The following is a 27,639-nucleotide window of genomic DNA, read 5'->3' as shown; positions in this document are numbered from 1 at the left end:
ACTCGAGTAAATAATGTTTATGAAACACACTTTATGAACACAAGCCGTGCATGCTCAGCAGCATTGCTTCTGACAGTATGGCAACCAGCTGAAGATTAATCCCTCTGGTCTTGGTATTTGTGATCACAAGCACAGGCCACTCTATTTTCTTTACATACATCGCGTACTAATGAGAATTTCATTAGTGAACTGACTTTCATGGTTAAGATTTATGGGTAGAAATGGGCAAAAGGTCTTCTTGCCAGAGCGCCCACATAAAGCAAGCCCTTTGCACTTGCTTGCATTCAAGAGGCGTGGTGGCCTCCGCCTACAGACCAGCGTGGCCCTGGCGTGCTGCACCCGGGAAGACGGGTCACTGGAGTCTGAACTCACCCGGGCTGTGTGACCAGCGCTGTCTGCAGGAACCGGTTTGCTGCTGCCAGGGCCAGGCGTCAGCCCAAGGCCACCTCACCAGCCTCCCGTGGGGCGACAATGGGCATCCCGAGCCAATGGGAGTGCCACCCTCTTCGTGTTCAGTGACTCAGTCCTGCTCCCGTGCCTGCCAGGTCATGATGACAGTCGGAGGAGGCAGTGCCCAGGTCCAGGGGGATGTCATGTGGTTCCTGGGGCCCCACACTCCCTGGTGAGCAGGGGAGCACTGGGAGGCTCCCTTACCAGGGCCTCCATTTAGTTCAAGGACAAGAAACCGGGAGTTGGAGGTGTGTTTCCTGATTGATGCTGGCAGCGTCTGGCCCGCTGATCTCACTTACCCCTCCTGCCTCTACATCTACACTCAGTACAGCTGCCAGGTGGTCGATGGTAGAGAAAGCTCTCAGGTAAGGTCTATTTCTCAGGCAACTTCACAACCAGCCTCCTTGGTGTGCCACTTTTGGGATTTGCCTGCTTCCTAACATCTTATCCACCTTTTTAAACACACTGAATTTCATTTTCTTTTATATACATATATATTTTATTTTTTAAGGTTTATTTATTTATTTATTTATTTATTTGAGGGGGTGGGTACGAGGAGGGGGACAGGGGGAGGAGCAGAAGGGGAGGGAGAGAGAATCTCAAGCAGGCTCCTCGCTGATCTCAGGATCCTGAGATCATGACTTGAACTGAAATCCAGAGACACTCAACCGACTGCACCACCTGAGTGCCCCACTGTGATCTCCAAAGTGCATTAGACTTCATGTAGTGGGGAGAGAGGGCAAGTTTTAAGCCTGTACATTTGTTGCTAAACTAGTACTCAAGGTAAAAAAAAAAAAAAAAATCCCAGGGATTCCATCCATCTGCTGATAGGAGTTAAACATTTCTCAAAGTCGCACTGTATCCTTCAGGTCACCCAGAACCTTCTGATGCCATTTCAGGAGGGGAACTGGCTAGACCGGCTTGGGGGTGGGGAGGGCAGCCTCTCTGCTCCTGATTGAGTTTGAAACTGGAGGCGGATCCTTGGGCTGCATCTGGTTTCTGACCTCTGCACTATTGCGTTCCTGGGTTGTGGGTGCTGGTCTGTGCGCAGGGAGCCACGGCAACGCCTCCAGCCCCAGCACCAGCTGGAAGCACCGCACCCCCACCCCCCAGCTATGTCCACCTCGCCAGATGTCCCCTCGAGAGGGGTGGGCAGGCCCCTGGAGAACAGCCTGGCTTCCCAGCCCTTGAGCAAACATCATCTTTATCAAGGCTTATCTATCTATCTATCTATCTATCTATCTATCTATCTATCTATCTATCTATATTTTATTTACTTACTCATGAGAGACATAGAGAGAGAGGCAGAGCCACAGGTAGAGAGAGAAGCAGGCTCCCCGTGGGGAACCTGATGCGGGACTCGATCCCAGGACCCCGGGGTCATGACCTGAGCCAAAGGGAGACGCTTCACCGCTGAGCCACCCAGGCATCCCAAGGCATTATTTTTTAATGCTGGTTTTATGATCCTGTGTTTAGCCAACTGAGACTTAAAGATTCTTTGCCAAGATAATTAAAGCCATTAGCTTGAAGCTCTTGGTGTTACAGAGAGCCCTGCCCTGGTGTAGCCGGCACTCAAGTGGCAGAGGCCCTGGTGCTCCAAGAGACTTCCACCAACCTTGTCTTTATGTTTGTGGCTCAGAGACATTACTCAAACTTTCCAAGGTCACAACACCAGTGGAAGTAAAGGTTCCAAGTTCAGAGCCCTCTGAAAATTTTGGACGAGAGCCGTAGGCACCACGGGTTGTGGTTCTGAAATATGCTTCTCAGAAGAAAGAGGTAGAGACATTGAAGACTCATTTGAACAGGAATGATTCCAAGAAAATGCACTTTTCTTTGACACGTGTTTTTGTCTTTCTAAAAAATTTTCATTTTGCCATACTTCTGGAAGAAAATGTTATCCATGACACTTGTTAAAGAATGTTGATGTGGATTTTATTCAGGAAACTGTCACCTGCTGTGGGCTTTGCACTGGGAGGAGGGCTGAGCTATGAGCACCCCAGGAAGAGTGGGGGCGCATGACCGGTGCTGGTAGATGGGAGCACCAAGGCTGGGCCATTCCTACTGGACCAGCCTAACAGCATTCTTGCTGAAGCCAGCCAGGGTGCCAGGATCTAGGTGGAGGGACACACAGCTGGACAGCCCCAGGTCGGGCCTCTGGGGTTAGAGGAGCCCACCGGGGAGTGTCTCCATGGCAGCTGGGCCGAGCATCTCATCATCAGAGGTGCAGAGGTCCCCAGAATGCTGTTTGTTTCCCATCTGTGGTCTGCAGATCATGACCCAGGGCCCGAGACTTTACAGTGTTGTTTGGAATATCTCTGCTGCAGAGCTAACTACGTTCTCTGGTGAGAACCATGTGGATCTAAAGTCTCCCCACTCTCCCTGTGTGTACTTGGTCATCCCACCTGGTTTTTACAAGTAGGCAGAAAGGGCAAGATCACACCAGCCACCTGCTAATGTCTTTTAAAAATCTGTTTTTTTCCGTAACCAAGCAAACAATGAGCATGTATTGTTAACCTGGTCAGAAAGGAGAAGGGAGGGCAGCCCTGGTGGCCCAGCAGTTTAGCACCTGCCTTCAGCCCAGGGCGTGATCCTGGAGACTGGGGATCGAGTCCCACATCGGGCTCCCTGCATGGAGCCTGCTTCTCCCTCTGCCTGTGTCTCTCACGAATAAATAAATAAAATCTTTAAAAAAAACAAGAAAGGAGAAGGGATATTAAAACTGTCCCTCCCGCCTCCTCTAAAAAAACTCATTTTGATCACCTCCACATACCTCATTGCATAGTATTTCAAAACTCAGCTTCATTGTTTAGCTGCTGAGGGTAGTTAGACAAGTTATTTGGCCTTACACACGCCAAACCTTGGTTTCCTTATCCAGGAAATATGCAGGTCTGCCCACGAGTATCTGAGGCTGTGCCAGACCCATGTGAAGTCTGAATGTACCATTTCCAGAAAGCACCTGCCAGGGCACCTTACGCCCAGTATGTCTTGTTGTTGGGACTGTAGGAGGGAGGGGGCAGGTGCTTGCCCCACACGCAGGGCCCCACTGGGGAGGAGAGTCCAGTGGGTCCTGCATCTCCCCCAGACGTCTCAGTTCCACCTGGTTACTTATTGCCAGTTATACCTGTAAGGACTGACTCCATCGCTGAACACAAAGGTGCAATCCTTGAATATCTCAGCTCTAGCTGAGGAATTTTTGGCCTGTGTGAATGAGCACGCTGTCGCTGGGTATTTCTGAGCCTCAGCATCTTACTTCTAAGGCGGCACAGGGGCAGGACAGAGGAGGTGACCTGCGAGGCCCACAGGCTCAGCAGCAGGCTGTGCTTCCTGCAGATTCCGCTTGGAGCCAGCGGGCACCCATCAGAGGGGAGCTGAGCTCCGAGGCGGGAATGCACTCGTGAACCTTCTTCCTCGCATGCTGAGGATACATGAGGAGTTCATGGTACTTTATTTTGAAAGGGCTTTTAGAACTTACTTGTCTTATTTTATCCCCAAATCGACCCGAGAGCCAGGTGAGTCTGTGGTTCCCGTCAACAGCCACAGGGGAAGGAAAATCAAGACACAAGCCTGTGTCTCCGGGGTCTGTCTCAGTTTTAATTCGGTTCAATAAAGGTTTTGAGGGCCCGTGGGCAGGAGGCGGGGGGGGGGGGGGGGGGTGCAGCGCGTGGCCCACGCACCCCTCCGGCTGGAAGCCCCCGAGCCCCCCGCGCCCCCCCGCCTCCCTGCGCCCCCGCGGCCCCCCCCCCGGCGCCCCCTGCGCCCCCCGCGCCCCCGCAGACACTCGCTGGTCGCGGAGCTACACCCGCACGGCCTGGGCGCGGGGGAGGAGGGGCCAACGGGACCCCCTGCCCCCTCGTGCAGGTCACGTCTTGGCCTGAAGACACAGGAAGTAACCAGGAAAGGAAGTTCATAAAGATACAAAGTGTCCAGCAGGAAAGAAAGAAGCGGCTCCGGGGGGTGCTCGGGGGCGAGGCCCTGCGGCTGGCGGCGCCCCCGGCCTCGGAGCACCTGCGGCCGCTGGGGGGCCGGTCCCGCGGGGCAGGGGGAACCCCGGAGGCTGCGTCCCCGCCGCGAGTCGGGCCGCGGGAGCAGCAGAGCCCGGGGAGACCGCGCCCCCCGCGCCCCCGCCCCCCCGCGGGCCTAGCGCCGACCTTCGCGGCGGCTGCGCCCGGCCCGGCCCGGCCCTCGGTCCTCCCGTGTCCGCGGGGCCGCTCCAGACCCGCCCTAGACCCGCCGGGAGCCCCCCGGCTGCCCGAGCCTGCGGCGGGGCCCCGGGCACGCGGACCGCGGGGCCGGGCGCTGAGTCACCGCGGCCGCCGGCGCATCCAGGGCCCGTGGGGTCCCCGCCCGCAGCCTCAGGCCCGGGACCCGCGCTCCGGCCCCCCCCGCCCGTGGTTCCGCCCGCGCCCCCCCGCGGCCCCCGCCCGTGGTTCCGCCCGACCGCGCTAGGCCCCGCCCCTCGGAACTGCGCATGTGCGGCCGCCTCTGCGGCCCGGTCGGACGGCGCCGGCGGTGAGTGCAGGGGGCGGGGCGCGGGGGGCGCGGGGCGCGGGGCAGCGGCGGGGGCACCGGGGGCAGCAGCGTCCCCCTCGCCCGGGCCTGCGCTCCCCTCCCTGGCGGCGCTGGGTGACCGCGCGGCCGGAGCCGGGCCCTGGACCGCACCGGGAGGCGGGAGGCGGGAGGCGGGGGCGGGGGCCGTGCAGGGCGGGGGGGCCGTGCGGGGAGCGCCCACCCCCTCCACCCCGGGACCCCCGCCTCCACCCCGGACCTCAGCCTCGACCCGGGCCCCCCCTTGCCCCCCCTCCACCCGGACCCCCCCAACACCCTGAGCCCCCCTCCACCCGGACCCCCCTTGCTCCCCCTCCACCCTGAGCCCCCCTCCGCCCCCCCTCCACCCGGACCCCCTTGCTCCCCCTCCACCCTGAGCCCCCCCAGCGGTGAGCCCTCCCGCAGCACCTCCAGGCCCTGCTTGCCACGCAGTTTCCGCAGAGCACCTCCTCACCCTGGAAGCTGGCGCTGAGCAGGACTGGGGGCTCTGGGGCCTGTGGGGAGCTCTCTGTGACAAAAGCGGGGAAACCAAGTGCGGCTGGAGGCTGCCGAATTGAATGGGGTCCCTGGGAGGGACAGGCCCCGCCTCTGTGCGGAAGGATGGATGCACCTGGGACGCGGAGGCCTGTATTGCAGAGAGAAGCAGGTGTGCGGCAGCTCGTGTACACCTGATCCCACATTATGGGAAAAAATAAGAGTTTATATTTGATGAAATGATTGAACCCAAACTAGTAATGCTTCCTAGAGCTGCCTCGGGGGACTGGGGAATTGGGGGTTTTGTTTTTATACTTTTGTGCCTGTTCACATTTCCTAAACTTTGTTCCTTGAGTCTGTATTTCTTTTTGACTTTGGAACAAGTGTTTCTGCACACTGCCAAAGTGGAATTCTCAAAATGCTACAAACCTTGTTCTCACACAAATGGGGAACACACGTCAGGTTACTTTGATCCTCAGGAGGGTCACCCTCGCAGGATGACAAAGTCCACAGAACGCGAGCGAACGCAAGGAACAGGAGATGAGCTTTGGGGGGTCCTGTGGGGCGCTGGTGAACACGGTGCCTCCAAACCACAGCCTTCCCAGCTCCTTACCAGGGTCGTAGCCAAGACTCGAGGTTCAGTAAGTGACAGCCCCTCTCCCACAGGTGACCGTCGGGCGGCTCTTAAACAGTAATCCAGCATGACAAGAAAAGTGTGCAACCTTTCTTCATCTTGTTGACTCTTTTCCAAATTTTAGGTCAGTTACGGTAGTCAAATACAGAAATACTGCTATCTGTAGTAATTTAGCACTCCAGGAATTCAGTGGGTGTCAAATGGAGCTCAAAGGGTGGCCACAGAGTCCCGTCCCTGGAGACAGGGCCACCAGGTCACACTGCAGCCCTGAAACTGACACTCATTAAATTTGTAGTGCATCAGCCTACACCACCAAATGTTAGAAAAGGAAGAAAGATGAAGTTTGTAGATAGATTTTTCTCAAGGAAATTAAGGTCTGCGCCGTCAGGGTTGGGGCTCTGGGCACCCCCAGGAGCCAGTCCCTCCTGGCCACAGCTCCCCCCCGCCCCACTGAGATGCAGTGCTGGAGGGCCTGGGCTTGGAAGCCATCCATCTGGCCAGAGGGGCTGAGTGCAAGCACCCCCCCCCCCCGCCCCCAGGGAGCAGTGATTTCCCACTGTGACCGCCGTGGACTTGAGGCCATATGAAGAGGCCCTCTGGTCTGAGAGGTGGGCATACAGTGGAATAGCCATGACCCTGGTGTCCCCTCCGCCGTGTATGGTGGAAGGGATGTGGTCAGGCTGACGGGCCAGTGGAAGTCTGTCCTGCCCTGTCTGCCTTTCCACAGTAGGGCCTGGCTGAGTTTATGGGTGCGGGCGGGACTGCAGCTATACTGCCATCGTGTGGGTTCAGGTAGCACTGTGACTCCGTGGAAGGGGCAGGACCTCCGCAGGGCTCCAGGGAAGGCTGACTTGCTGCCCCGCCCGGGTCCCTGCAGGTTCCTGCCACCCGAGGCCTGGCCTGCTTCCCTAGGCGGGCTATCTCGCTGAAGCATCCCCGACTGGGAGGTGCTGAGTGATCTCCCCAGACCCCGACACACCCACGGTGATGGGAGAGGCCAGGCCAGCACAGGCTTGCTGCCCCACACGGTGCGGGCAGCTGTTTGGGAGGAGCAGGTGAGGAGGGGTTTGAACAAGCGTCGGGATCCGAAGGGGTGGGCAGAGGGGGCTGTGAGGGAGTGGTTTCTGTTTCTTTCCCTGGCACCCTCTTTCTCAGCTTCGGCTCTCCTGTTGGTTTCAGCGTCTGACCCTAACCTGTCTGTAGTTTCTTTCTTAGATCTGAAAGTACCTTCAAAAAGGTTGTAGAAGATTCCCAGAACTTTGCTGTGGTGTACTTTAAAGGACCGAGGATTTTCCTGCATATCCAGGCTCTTGGGAAGGGCTCAGGGTGCCGCCCAGGCCTGCCTCACCTGCCGTAACGGGGGCCTCCCCACTGAGCCCTTGCCGCAGGGTGCCTCACTGTTAGGGACTCCGGCGTGTGGTTCAGAAACGGGGCCTGTGCTCCAGAGTCTCCCCAGGTGCTCAGGGGCCCACATGGTGGGCGAGCAGCTTCCTTCCCCCAGGACGGTGCTCTCTCAGTGCTCCAGGTCCTTGGTGCTCCTTTCAACTCTGGAGGCACATTCTATCTGGGAGCGTCAGGACCACACTTGTCCCTGTGCTCTTGGTGGGGAGCAGGGACGTCAGAGGAGGGGCAGTAGGAAAGAGGGACTCGCGGGGGCCTGCTTTCAGGGTTTCTGTCCAGCAGGATAATCCGGTTGTTTTAAATGGATCTGGCTCTCCTGTAAAACCGCTAAGGCCTGCGGGAAGATCCACATGTTCTTTCAGTCATGCTAGCTTGGCTTGGAGGAAGGAAGACACCAAACCATTGCACTTCAGAGTCACTGGTTTTTATAATCAAATGGGGACCAGAGATCATGCCAGCTGGGTGGCTCTGCACCTGCCTTTGGGCTCCTGGCCGTCGCTCCAGGGTCAGGAAGGCAGAGCCTGCAGGTTGCCCCTGTCCTGGAATTTTCTAGAGGTAGGGAGGAAGCACCAGGGACCTGAGGTCCGATGTCCTGCCGAGGTGCCAGTCCCTTCCGAAGCAAGCAGACTGCATCGAAACATGATACAGAATGACCCAGCTGAACGTGCCTGGCACATGACAAGGTGTTTGGATTAGTAACCACTATCCTACTGTCCTGCATTTGTGTGTACTTTTTATTCTTCTCAGGAACTGGAGAAACCCAGGATGGTTAAGTAACTTGTTTTCTTAGCTCCTCAGTAGTAGAACCAGGATCAGAACCCAGTGCTCTTGCTCCTTGGGCCCTGGCACCCTGGAGCCCCTCCGTCCTGACCTGGACCTCCCTAAACAGCACCTGTCCTGGCTGTCTCCAGTGGGGGAGCCTGAGTCCTGCAGTCCTGGGGACCCTCCCATTTCAAGACAAAGGCACCACAGAAGTTGGGTGACTTGGCTAAGAGCATATTGATGTAATTGTGGTGAGATGAGAACCAGATCTCATGACTGACTTGTGTAAAAGTACAGAAGAAGTTTTAGGAGGAGTCTGCATTTTCACAGAGTTTACAGTTTTGTGCAGTGTGACCGTTTCCACGGTTAGCATTACCTGCTTGGTGGTGAGGCTTCCTTTCTCCTGAACCCTGGAACTCTTTGCCGGAAGCCAGTCTGCACCTGTAGACCTCATAGTCCCCACCCTCTGGGGTTAGAAGGTGATTTGCAGCAGAACCAGATTGTTGTGAGTGGTTTTATGAGTTGGGTATGGACACAGGAGCACACACATCAGAGGCTCAGGAAAACAAGGCCATTATACTCCTAGGTCCCAGAGGTGCCAGGCACACCATACCACCCCCCCGCTGGGCCACCCAGGGGAAGCCCCAGATCAGGAGGCAAAAGACAGGAGGCAGGGGAGGAATTAGGCTGCTACCTTTGTTGGGGTTTCTATAGGAAAAGCAGGACAGAGTGAACAATTCAGGACAGGCTACATGAATAATTTGGCTTTGAGTAATAAGGATGGCCCTTAGTTGCCAAGGACCAGGTGCCCTGGGATGATCAAGGCAAAGGAACAGTGCTCCTGGGTGCAGGGACGGTGGGGCAGGCAGGGTGGAGGGTGTTGCTCCGGGTGCAGGGGCAGATGGGGCAGGCAGGGTGGAGGGGTGTTGCTCCAGTTGCAGGGCGGGGAGAGGAGGGAGGACTTTGCTAGGTCAGCTCCTGGCTCTGCTGTCCCCTAAGAGCAGCTGGCCCTGGGCGGCAGTCTCTGGAGCCAGAAGGGTTCTGGGAAGTCAGAATGTCCTGGGAGAATCACCACGCTTGTGCCCAGGTGCCGAGCTCCCAGGTGTCCCGGTGCCCAGCGCTCTTGCTGGTCCCCTGCCCCCAAGAAGCCTCATCTGTGTGCACGCAGCCTTGGCAGCATCTCCCTGGGCCCATCAGAGCAGCCCGCTGCCACCGCCGTCCCATCCCGTGCACAGCACACACTCGGTCCGGGTGGACGTGTGCAAGGAGTGTGCCCTCGTCCTGTGCCCTGGATCGGATTCCTACAGGAGCCTGCCTACTTCAGAGGCTGTGCTCAGAGAAGTAGGAAGACACGCTCCTCCGTGACCTGCCTTTGGTCACCCGACCCTCGAATGCACGTGCTCGGCGGTTGGGAGCGCTGGTTTGGGTTTGGGGGAGATGAGCCGTACTGTGTGTGCCCTGGCCGGGCGCGGGACTTCGGGTGGCGTGGCGGTCTTGCTGGTCGCTGCAGGCCGCACGCAGGTGCACAGCTCCTGTGCTGGTGGCCCGGGCCTCCCCTCCGGAGCTGGATGCAGCGCTCGCCCCGAGCAGGCGCTCCCGCTCTGGCCTGGTCGTCCCTCCGCAGACGTGGGGCGAGTCCCCGCTCCCTGAGGATGCGCGGCGGGCCTTGCAGCCGTGGGGCGTGCAGGTGGAAGTCAGGCCTGCAGAGCCCTGTTGCACCTGGTCCTGGGCTCCCCTCCTTGTGCCGGGTTTCTGCCCCGAAGTCTGACACGGGGAGGTCGGGGGTCCCCGCCTGACGAAGGCTGCAGACTGGCGGTCGCCGTTTGACAAACACGTCCAGACTTCTGTAGATGTGACCATTTGAGCCCCATTGGAGGTGCACGCGGACGTCAGCTCGTGTCTTGAGCGTGTGCTGCGCGTGGCCCGGCCCCGGGGTTCGGGGTGGCGGGGCTCCCGGAGCCGCCGTCTGCAGTCTGAGCGTTTCGAGACACAAAACTGATGGAGTGTTAGAGCCGGAGCCAAGGTCCTTGGCCTCGTCCGCTTCCTCTGGTGGAGCGGGCGTCGGGGAGAGGCAGGGACCAGGGACACCGGCTGGGGGGAGCACAGGGGAGGACCCTGGGGCACAGGGGTGGGGGCGAGGGGTTTCCCGGGAAGGGAAGACGCGGTAGGGCTGGAGCGTGGCGGGGGCGGGGGGGCAGCATGGGCCCGGGGGACCTTGTTCCCATCCTGTCCCGCTGACTAGCATAAGCTGCCCGACCTCCACCTCCCAACGTGGAGGGGGATCGTCTTCAACGTGCTGGCAGTCGGACCTGAAGTTCATGGGTCCCCAAGCATTGTCACCCCTAAGGGGGTAGGAAACGGGTTGTTGTGAAAGGAAATATTTTGTGTTTCTGGGCAATGATAGAATGGGACTTCTGTTTCCACACTGTATGGGTAGAAGTCAATCGAACTTACGTTTTGAGTGTGTCCGTGATGCCTTCCGTGCCCGCAGGCAGCCCCTGGCACTGGGGGACTGGAGTGTGGAGACGACGCTGATGAGCTCTGCCCACGGCCCGAGGGTTCAGTACATCATTCTGTCTTTACGTACGCAGCGTAGGGGATGGTTTTCGTGGTTGGAAGTACAATCGCTGGAAGAGGGTGCAGCCCAGGGCTGGGGGCTCAGCAGGGAGCTGTGGGCAGGGCCCTGCAGGAAGCGGTAAGCCCTGGCGTCTGGGGATGGGCACGCACGGTGGCCTTGCCGTCCTCCAAGCCCATCCCTGAGGACAGACTTCACGCCGTGCGGCAGGTTAACAGATGGGAACCGGGACCGAGGCTTTCCTGGGGTGTCAGGCCCTGATGGTGACAAGTGACTGTCCTCATGCCTAGCTGTGAACACCTGCCGTGTGCCAGGCTTTGTGGCAGCCCCACCGCCGCCGCAGGCAAGCTGTGGGACGAGGGGGTGTGGGGGGCCTGTGACGCGCGGATGGGCCACAGCACGGCCCCGTGCACGGAGCTTGGCCCTGCACACCACGGACGACCTGGGCAGTGTTCTCGTCTCGCGATCCAGGGGCTTCGAGAAGCACTTAGAGAGCAGCCCCCGAGCGACATCCGAGTGTGTGCGGCGCCGTGGGGCGTGTGCACAGTGCGAGTCCCAGGTGGCCCCAGGACGGGGCCTCGTCCTCTCTTGTCCTCCGGGGGCCGGCGGGTGTTTCCTTGCTGTGTCTGTGGGTCTTCAAGCGTGGTGAAGAAGCTTTAAAAACCCTGTTTACAGGGTTGTGTGCTCGCTTCTGCTTCGTCAACGCAGAGTGACCTGTTCTTTCCCCAGATTGCAGACGGATACATGAAGGTCCGAGGGGCACCTGCACCGCCTCCGCTTCCTTGGACTGGCTGCCGCGTGGGCCCAAAGCCCGGTGTTGGCCCTGGGACGCCGTTAACGTAATAAATTGAGGACAATGACTCCTATGAGCGATGGGGGGACATCAGAAAGCATCTTTGACCTCGACTACACGTCCTGGAAGATCCGCTCCACGCTGGCGGTGGCTGGCTTCGTCTTCTACCTGGGAGTCTTTGTGGTCTGCCACCAGCTCTCGTCCTCCCTGAACGCCACCTACCGCTCTCTGGTGGCCAGAGAGAAGGTCTTCTGGAACCTGGCGGCCACGCGCGCCGTCTTCGGCGTTCAGAGCACTGCTGCGGGCCTGTGGGCCTTGCTGGTGGACCCCGTGCTGCACGCTGACAAGGCGCGCGGCCAGCAGAACTGGTGCTGGTTTCACATCGCAACGGCAACCGGATTCTTTTTTTTTGAGAACGTAGCAGTTCACCTGTCCAATGTGCTCTTCCGGACATTTGACTTGTTTTTGGCCATCCACCATCTCTTCGCCTTTCTGGGATTTCTTGGCTCCGTGGTCAACCTCGGAGCCGGCCACTATCTGGCTATGAGCACGCTGCTTCTGGAGGCGAGCACTCCCTTCACCTGCATTTCCTGGATGCTCCTAAAGGTGAGTGTTTCTCACAGGGCGTGGGGGGTCATTTGCAGCGTCTGCACAGGTCAGCCCAAGCCGGGGAGCTGTGGAGCCATCCTGTCTTATGCCTGTACAGCCGCTTTGTTCTACACGCGCTGTATACTCACCACCAGGTAAACCAGAGCACGCAGACTACTTCGGTTCCATGTTCCGAATTTTAAATCTTATTGGCTTCTAGCTCCACAGCAAAACAAGACTCAGTGGACCTTAGGATTCTGTCAATAGAATTTTATAAGGCCCAGAAAACGTGATTCTGTTTTTCTTTTTTTTTTTTTTAAGATTTTAGTTATTTGTTCATGAGACACACAGAGAGAGGCAGAGACACAGGGAGAGGGAGAAGCAGGCTCCATGCAGGGAGCCTGAGGTGGGACTAGATCCCGGGTCTCCAGGATCATGCCCTGGGCTGAAGGCGGCGCTAAACCGCTGGGCCACTGGGGCTGCCCGTGATCTACCCTCTTAACCAGTTTTTAAGCATACGTGACGTCACTGTGGACAGCGGGCCCAGTGTTGTCCAGCAGAGCCCTCGAGTGTGTCCCCCGTGCTTGGTGGGAACTCCATGCCTGGTGATGAGCACCTCCCGCTGCCCCTGCCTCCAGCCCTGAGCAGGTGCCACTCCACACCGTTCTGTGAATTTAATTTAGATCCAGAAGCAGAAGCATGCCGTGTTTGCTTTCTGCAGCTGGCTCGCCCCTCCGAGCTCCGTACCTAGGCTCCTGCACATTGCGTGCCGCAGAATCTTCTGGGGCTGAGTAGTTTTGCATGCTGTGCGCACCACGCTGTGTCTGCTCGTCCGCCGTGGGCACCCAGGTTGCGTGCACATCTTAGCCGCTGTGAAGAGCAAGCATTGCAGTGAACGTGGGAGGTGCTGACAACTCTTCGAGATCCTGATTTCAGTTATTTTGGAAGAGTGTTCAGAAGTGGGATTACTGGATGATGTGGTAGTTCTGTTTTAGAAAAGAAAACCTCCGTGCTGTTGCGCACAGTGGCTGCCCCATGTCCTCTTCCCACTGGGATTGTGCGAGGGGCTCGCGCACACGGGTCCCTTGGTTGTTGGTTGTAGCCATCGTGACAGCCTTGCGGTGGTCTCATGGTGGTTTGGGTTCGCATCTGCCGGGCGATCAGGGACCTCAGACACAGTGGTGAGCCGTCTCCCTGTCTTCTCTGGAAAACTGCTCACGTCCTTGCGCCATGTTTGAATCCATTTTCTTTCCACTCTCGAGTTGTTCTTTATGTGTGTTGGAGAGGCGTCTGTTGCTGGTCACGTGGTCTGCAGGTGCCTTGGCCCCACTGGAGCTTTGCTGTGAAGAAGCTTCTTAGCTTTGCATGGCCCCAATTGTTTATTTTTATCTCTGTTGCCTGTGCTCTTGCTGTCGGAGCAATCATTGCCAAGACGGGAGTTGTGAAGTTTTTTCCCTGTGTTTTCTTCCCAAAGTGTTAGTTTTGGATCTTCTGTGTCAGCCTTCACATTCTGACTTGTCTTTTGTGTCTGGTGTTGGAACATGGTCTGTTTTCGGACCTTTGCACATGGCTGTGTGGTTTCCCAGCACCACCTGTGGGAGGGACTATCTTTTCCTTGTTGTGGGTTCTTGGCCCCTTGGGCAGGCCAGTTGGGTGTACCTGGTGGGTTTATTTCTGGACTCTGTGTTCCGTTCCATCGGACTCCACGTCAGTCTTCCCCCACGCCATACGGTTTTGAGAAGCTTTGTAATACAGTCTGAAATCAGGAAGTGTGACGCCTGCATGGATTCTTCTTTCTCAAGGTTAAGATGACTGTTTGTGGTCTTTTGTGGCTTCCTTGGGACTTCTTTTAAAAACATCTTCTATCTCTGTTGAAATTCTCACTTTGCTCATGCACTGTCCTCGTGATCTCCGTGGCTGGCATCTTTGTGACTGTTGCGGGTGCATGTCTGTCGGATAAATCATTTGACTCCATTTCCTTAGGATCTGCCTTTGGAGACTTGCCTTGTTCCTTTGCCTGGACCACCTATGCCTGAGTCTGCTCTGGCCTGAGTCCCTTGCTGTCCGTGCATCACACAGAGTGGGCACTTCCCGCAGGCCCCCCACACAGTCCTCATGCAGGAGCTGACCCCCTGGCCGGTGTGGCCAGGGGTTCTAGGGTCTCTGCCGGACCTCCCACGGGGAAGAGCAGGCCGTGTGCAGTCTGCTCCCTGGTGTGGAGCTGGCGTGGGGGGGCGGAAGCTACGGGGCCTACCAGCCCAGCCATCACCTCTTCTCCCCACGCAGCCGGACTCTGCAGAACCCATCAGAAGTCCAGGACTGGCAAGACCGAGGCCAGCCCTCTGCAAGGGCAGAATCAGGGTGCTTGTGGGGAGAGAGGGTCCAGCCTCCTGCCCGCCGTCTTCTGACCTCGTGTTGTTTTCTTAGGTTCATGTTTCTGAATAGAGTTGTCTTACTACTGATTAGAGGCATCAGGACCTACCCTCATTATCTGTGTAGTATTTGTATCCTTTTTGTTTTTGAAAGACGTATGTCTTCTAAATACAATCTTGATTCTCATTTTGATATGAAAATGTTTAAGTTAGGCTCCTGAAAATTATATTTTTATATATACATTTTTAAGATTTTATTTATTTGGGCAGCCCGGGTGGCTCAGCGGTTTAGCGCCACTGTCAGCCCAGGACCTGATCCTGGAGACCCAGGATCGAGTCCGCATCGGGCTCCCTGCATGGAGCCTGCTTCTTCCTCTGCCTGTGTCTCTGTCTCTCTCTATCTCTCCTGAATAAATAAAAGAAAATCTTTTAAAAAAAAGATTTTACTTACTTATTCATGAGAGATACAGAGAGGGAGAGGCGGGCTCCATGCAGGGAGCCCAAAGTGGGACTCGATCCTAGGACCCCGGGGTCATGCCCTGAGCCACCCAGGTACCCCAAGAATTTTTAGCAGAGAGGTTTTTTTTTTTTAAATAATAAATTTTTTATTGGTGTTCAATTTGCCAACATACAGAATAACACCCAGTAGCAGAGAATTCTTGCCATCTTTTCTGGCATACTGTTCATAGGATATTTTATGTGAAACATGAAATACTGCTTTTTGTTTCATAAATGTCTGATGGAGTCACCACAAAGGGGTCAGGTGACGGGCACTCCTGTAATGCTGTGGGAAGCTTCGGGAGAAAATCATGAAGTGGGAAGAATCATCAGTGCCTTTGGGTCAACAGGGTAAACAGTGTGAGAACGTGGGAAGTGGATTACCAGTGTCCATGGGGCTGACTGTCCACCCATAGCAAACATCTGTGGAGCACCTAGAAGGCGGCAGGCAGTGGTACCGTCCCCCAGGGCCACCCCTTCCTGGTGCTGCAGGAGGCCTTGTGAGTGTGGGGACAGGTACAGGCTACCCTGGGCAGCTCGGGGAGTGCTGTGGCTGGCAGGAGAACCAGGGCCAGTGTGCTGGGGAGCTGCCGGCTGCTGCTCAGTTAAGCACCTGGAGAAATCGTGGGGAGTGCAGGGTTTGGAGATGGTGTCAGGTCCTCAGGCAGGAATGATTTGGCGGAAGGTTGGAAATCATTAATGGAGTAGAAGGTCAACCCAGGCAATGTCTAAACGATCATCTCGGCTGCTGGTCCAGGTGTGGGTCGTTTTTGATAAGATGCAGAGACTTGGGAGTCGCCTGCATCCTGTGCACCTGCGGGTCCTCCTCATGCCCTTGGCTTTTCAGTACTCTCCTTGTGGGGGCATTGTCTCCACGAGACGGGCTTCCCGAGGATGGAGAGCAGGGGCTGAGACCTCCCTGTGTTCTCAGGCCATAAGCACAGCTCCAGCGTTGTGTTCGGGTGTGGATGGAGGGCCAACAGAAGGCTGTGTCCACATCCACATGCAGAAGAATGAAACTAGACCACTCTCTTGCACCAGACACAAAGATAAACTCAAAATTGATGAAAGATCTAAATGTGAGACAAGATTCCATCAAAATCCTAGAGGAGAACACAGGCAACACCCTTTTTGAACTCGGCCACAGTAGCTTCTTGCAAGATACATCCACGAAGGCAAAAGAAACAAAAGCAAAAATGACCTATTGGGACTTCATCAAGATAAGAAGCTTTTGCACAGCAAAGGATACAGTCAACAAAAGTAAAAGACAACCTACAGAATGGGAGAAGATATTTGCAAATGACCTATCAGATAAACGGCTAGTTTCCAAGATCTATAAAGAACTTACTAAACTCAACACCCAAGAAACAAACAATCCAATCATGAAATGGGCAAAAGACATGAAGAGAAATCTCACAGAGGAAGACATAGACATGGCCAACATGCACATGAGAAAATGCCTCGCATCACTGACCATCAGGGAAATACAAATCAAAACCACAATGAGATCCCACCTCACACCAGTGGGAATGGGGAAAATTAACAAGGCAGGAAACCACAAATGTTGGAGGGGATGCGGAGAAAAGGGAACCCTCTTACACTGTTGGTGGGAATGTGAACTGGTGCAGCCACTCTGGAGAACTGTGTGGAGGTTCCTCAAAGAGGTAAGAATAGACCTGCCCTACGACCCAGCAATTGCACTGCTGGGGATTTACCCCAAAGATGCAGATGCAGTGAAACGCCGGGACACCTGCACCCCGATGTTTCTAGCAGCAATGTCCACAATAGCCAAACTGTGGAAGGAGCCTCGGTGTCCATCGAAAGATGAATGGATAAAGAAGATGTGGTCTATGTATACGTGAAATATTACTCAGCCATTAGAAATGACAAATACCCACCATTTGCTTCAACATGGATGGAACTGGAGGGTATGATGCTGAGTGAAATAAGTCAATCGGAGAAGGACAAACATATGTTCTCATTCATTTGGGGAATATAAATAATAGTGAAAAGGAACAGAAGGGAAGGCAGAAGAAATGGGTGGAAATATCAGAAAGGGAGACAGAACATAAAGACTCCTAACTCTGGGAAACGAACTAGGGGTGGTGGAAGGGGAGGAGGGCGGGGGGTGGGGGTGACTGGGTGACCGGCACTGAGGGGGGCACTTGATGGGATGAGCACTGGGTGTTATTCTGTATGTTGGTAAATTGAACACCAATAAAAAATAAATTTATTATTAAAAAAAAAAAAAGAAGGCTGTGTCCAGCATTCCTGTCCCGACCATCCTTCTTACAGAGGAGCCCGCTCACGCCATGGTCAACGGGGACCTACAGCAAACTTGCCAGACAGAAGCTGGGGCTGTAATTCACACGTTGGAGAAAATAGATGATTAGTGATCCGGAATTGTTTTTGTTTTGTAGGAATTTCTTTAAAAGAAGAAATGAAAATCTTCCCTGTCTTTTTCCAGTCCGTAGTGGTGATCAGTGTTGTTTTTGTTTTTGTTTAAGATTTTATTCATTTAGGGCAGCTGGGGTGGCTCAGCGGTTTAGCGCCGCCTTCAGCCCAGGGCGTGACCCGGGGGTCCCAGGATAGAGTTCCATGTCGGGCTCCCTGCATGGAGCCTGCTTCTCCCTCTGCTTGTGTCTCTGCCTCTCTGTGTGTCTCTCATGAATGAATGAATGAATAAATATCTTTAAAAAAAAAGATTTTATTTAGTCATGAGAGAGACACAGACAGAGGGAGAAGCAGGCTCCAGGCAGGGAGCCCGACGTGTGACTCGATCCCAGGACCTGGGATCATGCCCTGGGCTGAAGGCAGATGCTCAACCGCTGAGCCTTCAGGCACCCCTGGTGATCAGTGTTCCATGGTTTCATGTGTATTTCTCCAGACTTGTCTGTACCGTCTGAAGCCAGGCATGGCCACCAGCCTCTTGCAGGACGCTCTGCTCTGCGTGGGAGGAGCAGGGCTGGTGGGAGGCCCAGCCTCTGGTCTTCAGCATCCTCAGAAGGAAGGGAGGCTCCAGTGGTGGGTGGGTGCAGGAAAGCGATTGGTTTTGGACTTTCCTGTGTCCCTACAGCTTGCTGGGTGCTGTTTGTGCAGGATCGGGGGGAGGGATGTCCACATGTTCACTTCTTAGTACCGTCAGGACAGTGACTGCACCAAGCCAGTGGACCCTAGCAGCACAACTGGACCCCATGTTAAGGTAGCTTAGGTCAGTTATTCTAGGTGTTTCATTCCTCATTGTAGTTGACATACTACTAAACGTAAGTAACCATCCTCTATAACATTAAAACCTTTTAAGCTTTTACTAAAGCTTCCAGAGTCCTGCATAGTTGGGCGTCTGGATTCAAGAATCTGCCTGGCCATCCAGGGCTGACTTGTTGAGATAGTAAAGGATGTAGATCAAGACAGCAGACGTCACCATAACTAAGATGGTTTTTCTATGCAAACAGTGGCTCGTTCTTAGCATTCCCTTCATGAATGATTCTGAAATGCTGGTTAGAGTTAATAAATGCGTTGCACAGGACTCAAACCTCTAGATAAAATTCACCCATGAACGCCTAGCCCGTAGTGTGAATGAGGTCATGAAGATTTTTGTACACATGTGCTGTGCAGTGCTAGCAGCCGGGAGCCGGAGCTGCACAAAGGAGCATTGTCACAGACTTTGTTCCTGTCCCTGCTTAGGGCACTCATGATGACGGTGCCCGGATTATGCCAAAGAACGCTCAGTTCTCCAGCTTTGAGCTTTCAGAACTCAACATCTTTACTATATGAGTTCACATTCATGATAGGAACATTAATATTTTAGCAGTGAGGGAATGATGGAAAAGAGCCCTTTGTTCTGTGAATTTTGGAGAATGGCAACGTGGGACGCAGTCCGTGCCGCTAAACATGAAGGAGAGGTGATGGAGAGGTGGCCTCCAGGTGTCCTTGGCTACCATGGAGGACACACTTTGTTCCCCAGGAGCAATCTGACATTGGAAATGTCAGACTTCCACGTTTCTGTGCTTGAGAAATGTGTGCTTGTGGCCCTACTCGTACAATCCCACGGAAGATACCCGCTGTCATGAGTAGTAATCAAGCACTCTGCCAGCTGTAGGCGGAGACTTGGGAGGAAACACAGATGATGGACCAAGCTCTGGAGGTGGAGTCTGTACTGGCATATGTATGTGTTGTTCCCTTGGGAAACAGAGTGTGGCCGAGTCCAGAGGAGCTTGCACAGGGGAGCATAGCCCATGCAGCTGGGACCGGGTGACCCCACCTGTGTGTGTCCAGGCTCCACCTGGTGCTGCCAGTGTGTGTCCAGGGAGGGCACACAGCATGCATGGCCAAAGCCAAATGTTGCCCATTCCCACCTCTGGACCTGGTGATGGGGCCACTTGGCAGGGACCACCCTGTTTCTCAGCAGATTGGGGCAGGCTACAGTGCTGGGACACTTGGTCCCTACTGATAAAGGACTGACTGCAGTTGTAGCTTCTCCTCCAGACAGCCAGGAGCCTATGAGAACTGGAGCCTCACCCTCTGGTTTTACAGACAAGTTAGCAGACGCATTTGGTTTTATCTTCCTGTCACTTTGCCATCAGGATGATGAACACACATTCTCCTGGTCTTAACTTCTCCCCTGTGCATGTCTCAGGCCCCTGTAGTGTGGAGGTGCTACACTTGTTTCAGATTTGTGCCTCCTTGGCTCCCACTCCTGCATTGTCGAGGTCCCCGGGAAGCATGTGGCTATGATCCACCTTGAGTGGCACCAGACACAGGCCTGTTGTTCTGTTTGCTCCAGGGTTGGAGCAAACTAAGTGCTTGGTGAGTTTGTGAAAGGCTGCTTGTGTGGTTTGAAGATGGCACATGCTGCACGAGCAGAGCAGCGTCCAGCCCTGGAGACTCCGGTAGGGAGGCTGCCGGCAGAAGGCCTGAGGCCCAGCAGCCGGGAGCGCCGGGTGCCCAGAGGAGGAGAGCCCTGCTGGAGCCTCCACGGGGCTTTCCATCTGCCCTTCTGTCTCCTGGCCTCACGTCCATGCCTTCCACGCTCGTTAATCAGCTGCAGCATTTCATGTTTAAACTCTGCCAGAAGAAATAGATGCTGCTTTGGGGTGTTATTGACGCCTACCTGAATCATCAACAGACTAGAAAAAGGCACGCACGGGTGTGTCTGCGCTAAAAGAAGTAGACCATTGGATGTTTGGTGAGGTTATTTTTGAGCAAGTTCACAGTATTTCAGACAACAAGGAAGTTCCTTATTTTTCTTAGTTTATTTTTCCGAAGTCATCAATTCATAGATTCTCGTTTTCCTTTGTCAGAGCTGTGTGGACACATTTCATGACATGTGAGATTAGGATTCCTTTCCTGTTTTTAACAACACCCTCTCGGGAGTTGGTTTGCTGTGGCCCCTTCAGGGTTCAGCATATGGGACTCAAGCAGAGCTGGTTCCCTTTCCTGAGATCATACTCTGTTGCCTGCTTGCAGAGTTTTCTTTCTGTAAAAGCAAGACCCTGTCCCACCCTGGGAGGGGGCCACCTGCAGCTCGGAGCTCCCGAGGAAGCTTGGGTTCAGCAGAGACCAGGTTGCAGAGGCTGGTGTGGGAGGTCTGAGGGGGGCTGGGATGTGGTGGTGCTGGAGGTCCTGGTGCTGGAGTGACCCGGGGCCCGACCGTCCTGGGCCCGACCATCTTGGTGCCAGACGTCCTGGTGCTGGTGAGGTCCCACCTTGGTGTCTAGGATCTGATGAACCACCTTCAAGTTCTCTGTTCAGTGTTAGCTACAACTACTGGAAAGTAGTTTTAGTGTAAATTTAGTCATTTGAAGGAAAGTCCATTTTTGCCTGGTGTCCATGGGCTCCTGGGGAAAAAGTATCACACATCAAAGTAGGAAACGTTAGTCATGGTCAGCATCTGTCCTCTCAGCAATTCCTGTCCCCGAGCTGCCGGACGGGAGCCTGATGTGACAGTCAGTACGTGGGGGTCAGGGGGACATAGAGAGACTGGAGTGAAGTTGGAGGGGAGACGGGACTTTGCTCTTGGGAGAAACAGGAGGAGCCAGTGGGACTGGTGAGGACACCCCCCACTCTGGGCGCCAGTGCTGCCTCAGCGGGTGGTCTCCTGCCCCCATGAAGCCTCAGGGAGAAGAGAGCTGGGCTGTGTTCGGTTGGATAGATGAAGGCAGTAAGTCTTCCTCAAAGTGAAGAGTGTTGATGGTCGTGCGTTGAGCCTCGTGTGTTCTGTTTGCAGGCTGGCTGGTCCGAGTCTCTGTTTTGGAAGCTGAACCAGTGGCTGATGATCCACATGTTCCACTGCCGCATGGTGCTGACCTACCACATGTGGTGGGTGTGCTTCTGGCACTGGGACGGTCTGGTCAGCAGCCTGTACCTGCCACACCTGGCACTGTTCCTTGTCGGGCTGGGCCTCCTCACGCTCGTCATCAATCCCTACTGGACCCATAAGAAGACGCAGCAGCTTCTCAATCCGGTGGATTGGAACTTCGCGCAGCCGGCACCCAGAAGCAGCCGGCCGGCTGGGGCCAACGGTCAGGTGCCACAGAAGAAGGGCCAGTAGCCACCGGGAGCCTGGGACCGCAGAGCGCGGCGGCCTGTGTGCGTGGGCTCCTGCAGGCGAGGCCCTGAGTGCTCTGTCCAGGATGGTCTCTAAGTCGGACCGTGTCCTTCATGTGAATTTCTAAGTAGCCGCCAAGTGTTTCTCAAGCCTTGGTTTGCCTCCGGGGGTTGGGGGGCGGGTCTTTGCCATCACAAGTCTGCTGTCCACTGTGCTTTGTTCCTGCACGCCTTAGCGTGTGGGGCCCTGAGGAGCACCACAGAGGGGATCCAGGGCAGACGCCAGGCCACCTGCCGGGGAGGAGGGGAGCGCCCTGTCTGGGATGCTGTGGTGGCCGCCAGCCTGCTCTTTCCCGTCACATGGTCAGCGTGTGGGGGAGCTTGTCCAGTCATGCTGTCCTTCCTCGTGGGGCAGAACTGCCCCAAGCTACAAGGCGGTCCCATCCGTGCCCCCCTCGGAGTGTCCCGTGTGACGTGTGCAGCGCCGTGTGCAGCAGTGCATCTGGTGGGGGCACATGCAGACAGCTAGGGGGACGCACGGCCCCGGACCGGACCCAGCCCGACCAGAGTGTTCGTGACGGCGAGGCCCGTGGGCTTCATGGGTCAGGGGACCTGTGGGAAAACAAGAGGTGTGTGTTCATACGCTATGGCTCACTTGGCAAAATAAGGTAGAAAAGTTTTGGTGATTGGATTTTTCTGGACCAAAGGACCATTTTTAAAAGACTGAGTCGCTGGTGGGCTTCCCAAGCAGACCCTTGTTCCGTGGCTGGTGTTTCTGTGGGCTTCACGCCCAGGCAGTGGCCGCTTCCCGCGGTGCTCCAAGGGGCTCGGCGGCAGGGCTTGCGGTCCTGGCTTGCTCTGCAGCAGCCCTTGCTGGGTGCCTAATAGGGGTGGGGGGGTGGGGGTGCATCCCGAGGCAGTTGCCTTCGCCACGCTGCGCCTCATGGAAGTCACAGCCACCTGGCATGTATGCTGGGTGACACAGGCACCCCCTTCCGAAGGCTCGCTGAGGCCTTTCTGCCTTTCCCAGAGACCTGTGTGCGTACAGTCACGTGTTCCAGGGAAGGGAGCATCCTCCATGGGTTTCCATCATGCAGTGAGAACAGGCACAGAGTAGGTCTGCAAAGTGCTGCAGTGAGAACCTTAGGGGAGCAGGGGTCATTTCGGCTCACGACCTGTGGGCTGCGGGGGGCGGGTGGGAGACCCGCACAGTTTTATTCTAGCCATGATCATGCAATTAAAACTAAAAGTTTATTTTTTATTTAAATCCCCTTTCATGTGTTTGGAAAAACACGTGTTTATCGGTCACAGAGATGCCTGACTTGTGCTTGTCAGAGAACACGGAGCTCTCACAGTGATGTGTCTTCCGTGCTGCTGCTTCGACTTTATTGATCATGCTTAGTTACAGATGTGCAATACCTATTTATCTCCCCATAAGAAGTCATTTAGATCTCAGCCATACCCAGCGTGCCGCATCCCTGCCAGGACTGCTAACAGGAGACCCCGCGGCCTGTAGACCTCCTTGATCTCGTGGAACAGAGATGGCTGGCATTTCTGATGGGATGGAAATGTAATAAAATAGTTTATATTTATGGACCCAGAAGGATGTCTGTTGTCGTCTCTCTGTACTGTTCGTGTCTGCGAGTCTTCTGTATGTTGGAGATACAGACTGATTATCAGTCTCTGCGTTCAAAATTCAGTTGAAGGTCGGTCCTATTTAGCTTGAGTTTTATCTGAACTACACCAGGACCATGACCCTTCCAGGGCTCACCCTTGACGCCCTGTGTCTCTGTGGAGATGTGGCTTTTGTGCAGGGAGAGGGAAGGGCCAGAGAACACATGAGCTCGCCCACCTGCTCCCTAGGGCTCCCTGTGACCCGGGGCTTCCCATGACGAGCAGGAGAGCAAGCACCTTTCTGCAGAAAAGGCTTTTTGAACCCTTCTGATCCAGGGCCCAGTGCCTGTCTTCCTGGACACTGGTATCGCCCAGATTGGATGGTGCCTCCCGGACTCTGCTCCCAGCCCTGTCCATCCGCATTCCTGTGGCCCCGCAGGCTGGGAGGCTGTGCCGCTCCTCCGTCTCTGCCTGCAGGCCCCAGGGTCCCCTCAGAACACCCCCCGTAGCTAAGGACCGTGGCGCTGTGCCGGGGAACCCGCAGTATGTCGTTGGCTGCATGACTGACGGCAGCACGGCTGCTTCCACTCACGTGGGGAGCCCAGGGCTCAGAGGTGGTGACCGGGCTGGGATGGGATGCAGTCCCGCACATACGTGGGCTTGTTCCTCTGGCGTCCGAGCTGAGGCTCCTCCAAGTGCAGTCAGCTCAGAACGTAGGAGAAGCCCTGCTGACCCTCGCTGGCTGATCTCGCGACGTCCATACACACAGACGATCGAGTCGGTGAGGGCGAGGTTGGTGTCCATCCGTCCATGTGTCTGCAGTGCCTGGCGTGGACCAGCTTTCCAGCCGCAGTGAGGGAGGGATGGAGCAGACGGACCCTGTGTGGCCATGGGCAGGGTCCCGCTGGAGAGCTGGCGCGCACCTGCTGACGGAGCATCCAGGACGAGGCAGGGCTGAGAGCTGGCCAGGTGCCTGGCAAGGCCGGGGGCCGCGGGCGACGTCCTTGGTGGGGAACGGGAGTCACTGCTCAGCTGCAGGAGGGTCCCGTGACAGGGCTGGGGGCATCCGTCAGGGTCCGCGAGCCTTGTCTGCCCGGGAGGCGTGGACATGGATGTGTCAGGCCGCGTGGTGGTTTGCTGAAACCTTGTAATGTGTCGAAGTGCTGCAAGGCAGCCCAGCTTCCCTGCACTCGTACAGACGGGGGGTTGGGGCTCACTCTCCTCCACGCCGTCCGACCTGGGGGCCACGTGTGAGCACAGACAGGAGCGGGGGGGGCCCATCTCCCTCTCCTCCACACAGTGCGACCTGGGGGCCGCGTGTACCTCGGCTCCGTGCAGACCCAGTGGTCGTGTGTAGCCCTTGCTCAGGCTGGCACGGACTCTGCACCAAGAGCAAGTCGTCACAGATGCAGGGGGGACCCCTCCCTGGCCCCGAGCTTCAGCAGGAAGGACGCACAACCCCTCACCGAGGAGGCGGTGCAGGGGCTAGGGGGGCCGGGCCTTGAGTTAGAGGGCTGCCCCTGGGGCCGGGGATCAGAACACCTCAGTCCTCAGGGCTCTCGAACCATGCCTATGTCCTGCCCGCACCCCGCTGCCCGTTCTGAGCCGACTTCCCTTGAGCTGCCGTGACAGGTAGGGGCAGGCACAGGTTCTGGAAGTTACTGTGCAGCAGCCGTGGCTGCAGGCGCTCGGAGCCCATGCACACCGGCCAGGGCCCACCACTGCCGCCAGACTGATGCCAGGAGTGAGGGTCTCGACCCTCCGGGAGGTAAGGAAACACAAACAATGCCCAAACTGTCTCATGTCATGTCACCTCATGTTTACTAAATTTGCTTTGCTTTAACAGGAGAGCTTACGGATTCAGTAATTCTCTTTTTAAACAACTCTTCCTTTTTGTCAGGAAGTAGAATATCCATGGTGCATGTCGCCTTGCATCATCTTGTCTGGAATACAGCGAGGGGAATCTGGGAATCTGGTCTTTCCTCTAATGACTTGGAACATAGAATGTTTGGAGTCGACTCCAGGCTATGCAGAGCCTGCCCGTCTCCTTTTAGGATGGCTGAGCACCCGCGTGTGCAGGAGGGAACATCCACACTCCTCCTTCTGGAGATGCCTGGAGCCCAGAGCACGTCCGGGTCACGGTGACAGCGCCCCACGCGACAGGACTCCCCTGGCCTGTGCCCTGGGAGCCCCGCGAGGGCACCCCAGGCCTCGATCACCGCGGCCCCCTGCCCTTCTGGGTCGTGCGCCTGTCTGTGTGGCAGTGCCACACCTTCCCCGACACCGGCCTCCCTCCCCATCCCAGGGCCCACCACACACGGGCCGTGCCAGCGCCGCCGCAGCCTGCGAGGGCAGCCAGGGCTTGATGGAGGCACGTGGCCTTCCACTACCCCATGTTCGTGCTGCAGCCCCAGAGCAGCCTAAGGAGTCCAAAAATTAGCCCAGAATTAGAATCCTCAGGTTTTAAATGCCAGCGCCTTCAATCTCCAAATTCCCTGATGACATTTCACACACAAAACGTTAACAGTACCTGGGAGCTTTCTCAGTGGCAGAGATCTATAAAAGGCAAAACCACCGTAGTTAGATGGCTCATTGCAGCCACAGTTTCTTTGGTTTAGATGAGGATAACCCTTAGTTCTTCCCTCGGGAATTCCTGAACCTGTTTGGTCCACCCCAGAGATTTTATTTCTCCACGATGCAAATGCAGAGTGCAGGATGCGGGGGCACAGAAGCCATCAGTGTAGATAGCCAAGTTCAGGGAGTTGAAGGGGCATCACGCCAGGGCTCCCCCCCGTAAACGTCAGGGAGTTGCAGGAGTATCTCAAATCACTTAGTAAAGCTTGGAAAAATAGCTCCCTCAGCAAAAGTGATTTTCTGCGCTTTAATATGGAGGCAGTTACAGGGACTGGTTGGCCATGTCCTCAATCAGGGCATCTCCTTCCCAGAGGAAGACCGGCCTCAGAGCAGATGCCCTTTGCCCCTTTTCTGCCTTCTGTTGACTGGAGCCACGGTCCTGGCTCTACAGGTGCACCTGCCCTCGTTGCAAAGGGGACAGACGAGGCCCACAGTCGGCGGGGCACATGGATCGCGTGCCAGGTGCGACAGACCACGTGAGCCCCAGAGCCACCATCGCAACAGCAGGTTCCCTCGAGAGACCCTGTGTTCAGCCCACATGTGTTTCTGGTCCTCTGTCAGGGGCTCAGGGGGAAGAGGTGTAATTAGCTCCCAGGGGAACACGTTTCCAATGTGAGACTAGACCTTCTCAGAATCATACGTGCTGATGAGAGGGGACCCCCCCGGGGCCGTGGACCACACCCTCATCCCAAAGCCACGGCCCCAGAGGCTTCAGCGTTAAGCATGTGTTACTAGTTTGCTTTTGTCTGTTTATAACTTTTTAGTTTGCACTAATTTCAGACTTAGGAACAGCTGGGAAAAGTGTCTCTCTCATCCCTACTTCCTACTTTACTGCACATCGCTTTACCCCTGACGCTGTGGGTATACGTCCTCCTCCAAATTGGGTCTCTGAAGGGCTCACGGTAGAGACCAACCCAAGAAACATAACACAGTCAATGCTTTTCACAGGATGTACCATTTCCCCCTGGCTTTGACACCTGCCCCCACACACCCTCACCTGCCACACCTCCTGGCCAAGATGCAGCCCAGAGCCACAGCTCTGCTTTGAGGAGTGACAGCCAATTATGCTATAGAACATCCCTCAGTGTGGGTTGGTCTGATGAGTTGTCAGGATTGGATTCAGGTTACACAATTTTGGCTGGAAAACAAGTTAATGTTGCTATCTTTCTTGGGGTATCAGGTCCGGAGGCACTAGGCTGCCTCTTACTGGTAGCATTAATTTTGGTCACCAGATTGGAGCGTAGTCTGGTTTCTCCACTGCACGGTTAGCATATTCTCTCTCTCTCTCTCTCTTTTTAAAAATATTTTATTTATTTATTCATGAGAGACACAGAGAGAGGTAGAGACACAGGCAGAGGGAGGAGCAGGCTCCCTCTGGGGAGCCCAGTGCGGCACTCGATCCCAGGACCCCAGGGTCACACCCTGAGCCGAAGGCAGATGCTCAACTGCTGATCACCCAGGTGCTCCAGCATTTTCTCTTTGTCATAAGAGGTCGTGTGTGGAAATGGATTGGGACCCTGTAAGCCCTGTGCCTCCACAGCACTGCCTCTTGCTCTGGATTTGCCACCTGCTGATGCTCAGTACTGGCTGTCCCTGAATCTGCTCTTACTGTGATGGTTGCCAACTGTTACTCTTCGGACACTATCATCCCTTCTGTGTTCATTAGCTGGAAATCTGTTGTAAAAAAGAGCCTTACCTCTCCCCGTGCTGTTTGTTGTCCATGCGGGTTCATGGATTCTTAATGCTATGACTT

General features: G+C 55.7%; 1 protein-coding gene across 4 annotated transcripts; it reads left to right on the top strand.

Moving 5' to 3' along the window:
- The first annotated feature begins 413 nt into the window (after window positions 1-413).
- Window positions 414-23,241, top strand: CLN8 (CLN8 transmembrane ER and ERGIC protein). 4 transcript variants are annotated; one of them, XM_072813545.1, is made up of 5 exons: window positions 5,433-5,641; window positions 6,136-6,227; window positions 6,981-7,158; window positions 11,571-12,240; window positions 21,319-23,241. In XM_072813545.1, the coding sequence occupies exons 4-5, from the start codon at window positions 11,698-11,700 to the stop codon at window positions 21,640-21,642; spliced, it is 867 nt and encodes a 288-aa protein (XP_072669646.1). In that variant the 5' UTR covers window positions 5,433-5,641; window positions 6,136-6,227; window positions 6,981-7,158; window positions 11,571-11,697; the 3' UTR covers window positions 21,643-23,241. The 4 variants fall into 4 exon arrangements, with proteins under 4 accessions (XP_072669645.1, XP_072669644.1, XP_072669646.1 ...); XM_072813544.1 differs by lacking the exons at window positions 5,433-5,641; window positions 6,136-6,227; window positions 6,981-7,158 and adding an exon at window positions 414-815; XM_072813543.1 differs by lacking the exons at window positions 5,433-5,641; window positions 6,136-6,227; window positions 6,981-7,158 and adding an exon at window positions 4,849-4,959.
- The last annotated feature ends 4,398 nt before the right edge of the window (window positions 23,242-27,639 follow it).

Source organism: Canis lupus, chromosome 36 (genome assembly GCF_048164855.1).
Source record: "Canis lupus baileyi chromosome 36, mCanLup2.hap1, whole genome shotgun sequence".
Classification (NCBI taxonomy): Eukaryota; Metazoa; Chordata; class Mammalia; order Carnivora; family Canidae; genus Canis; species Canis lupus.
Note: the sequence above shows the minus strand (reverse complement) of the source record. Positions and strands in the feature narration are given on the sequence as shown.

Excerpts from the sequence above, each read along its gene's own strand:
- CLN8 (XM_072813544.1), top strand. The coding sequence starts at position 11,698 with ATGACTCCTATGAGCGATGGGGGGACATCAGAAAGCATCTTTGACCTC. Across the intron at positions 12,241-21,318 it reads TTTCCTGGATGCTCCTAAAG|GCTGGCTGGTCCGAGTCTCT; the intron begins GTGAGTGTTTCT and ends TTCTGTTTGCAG.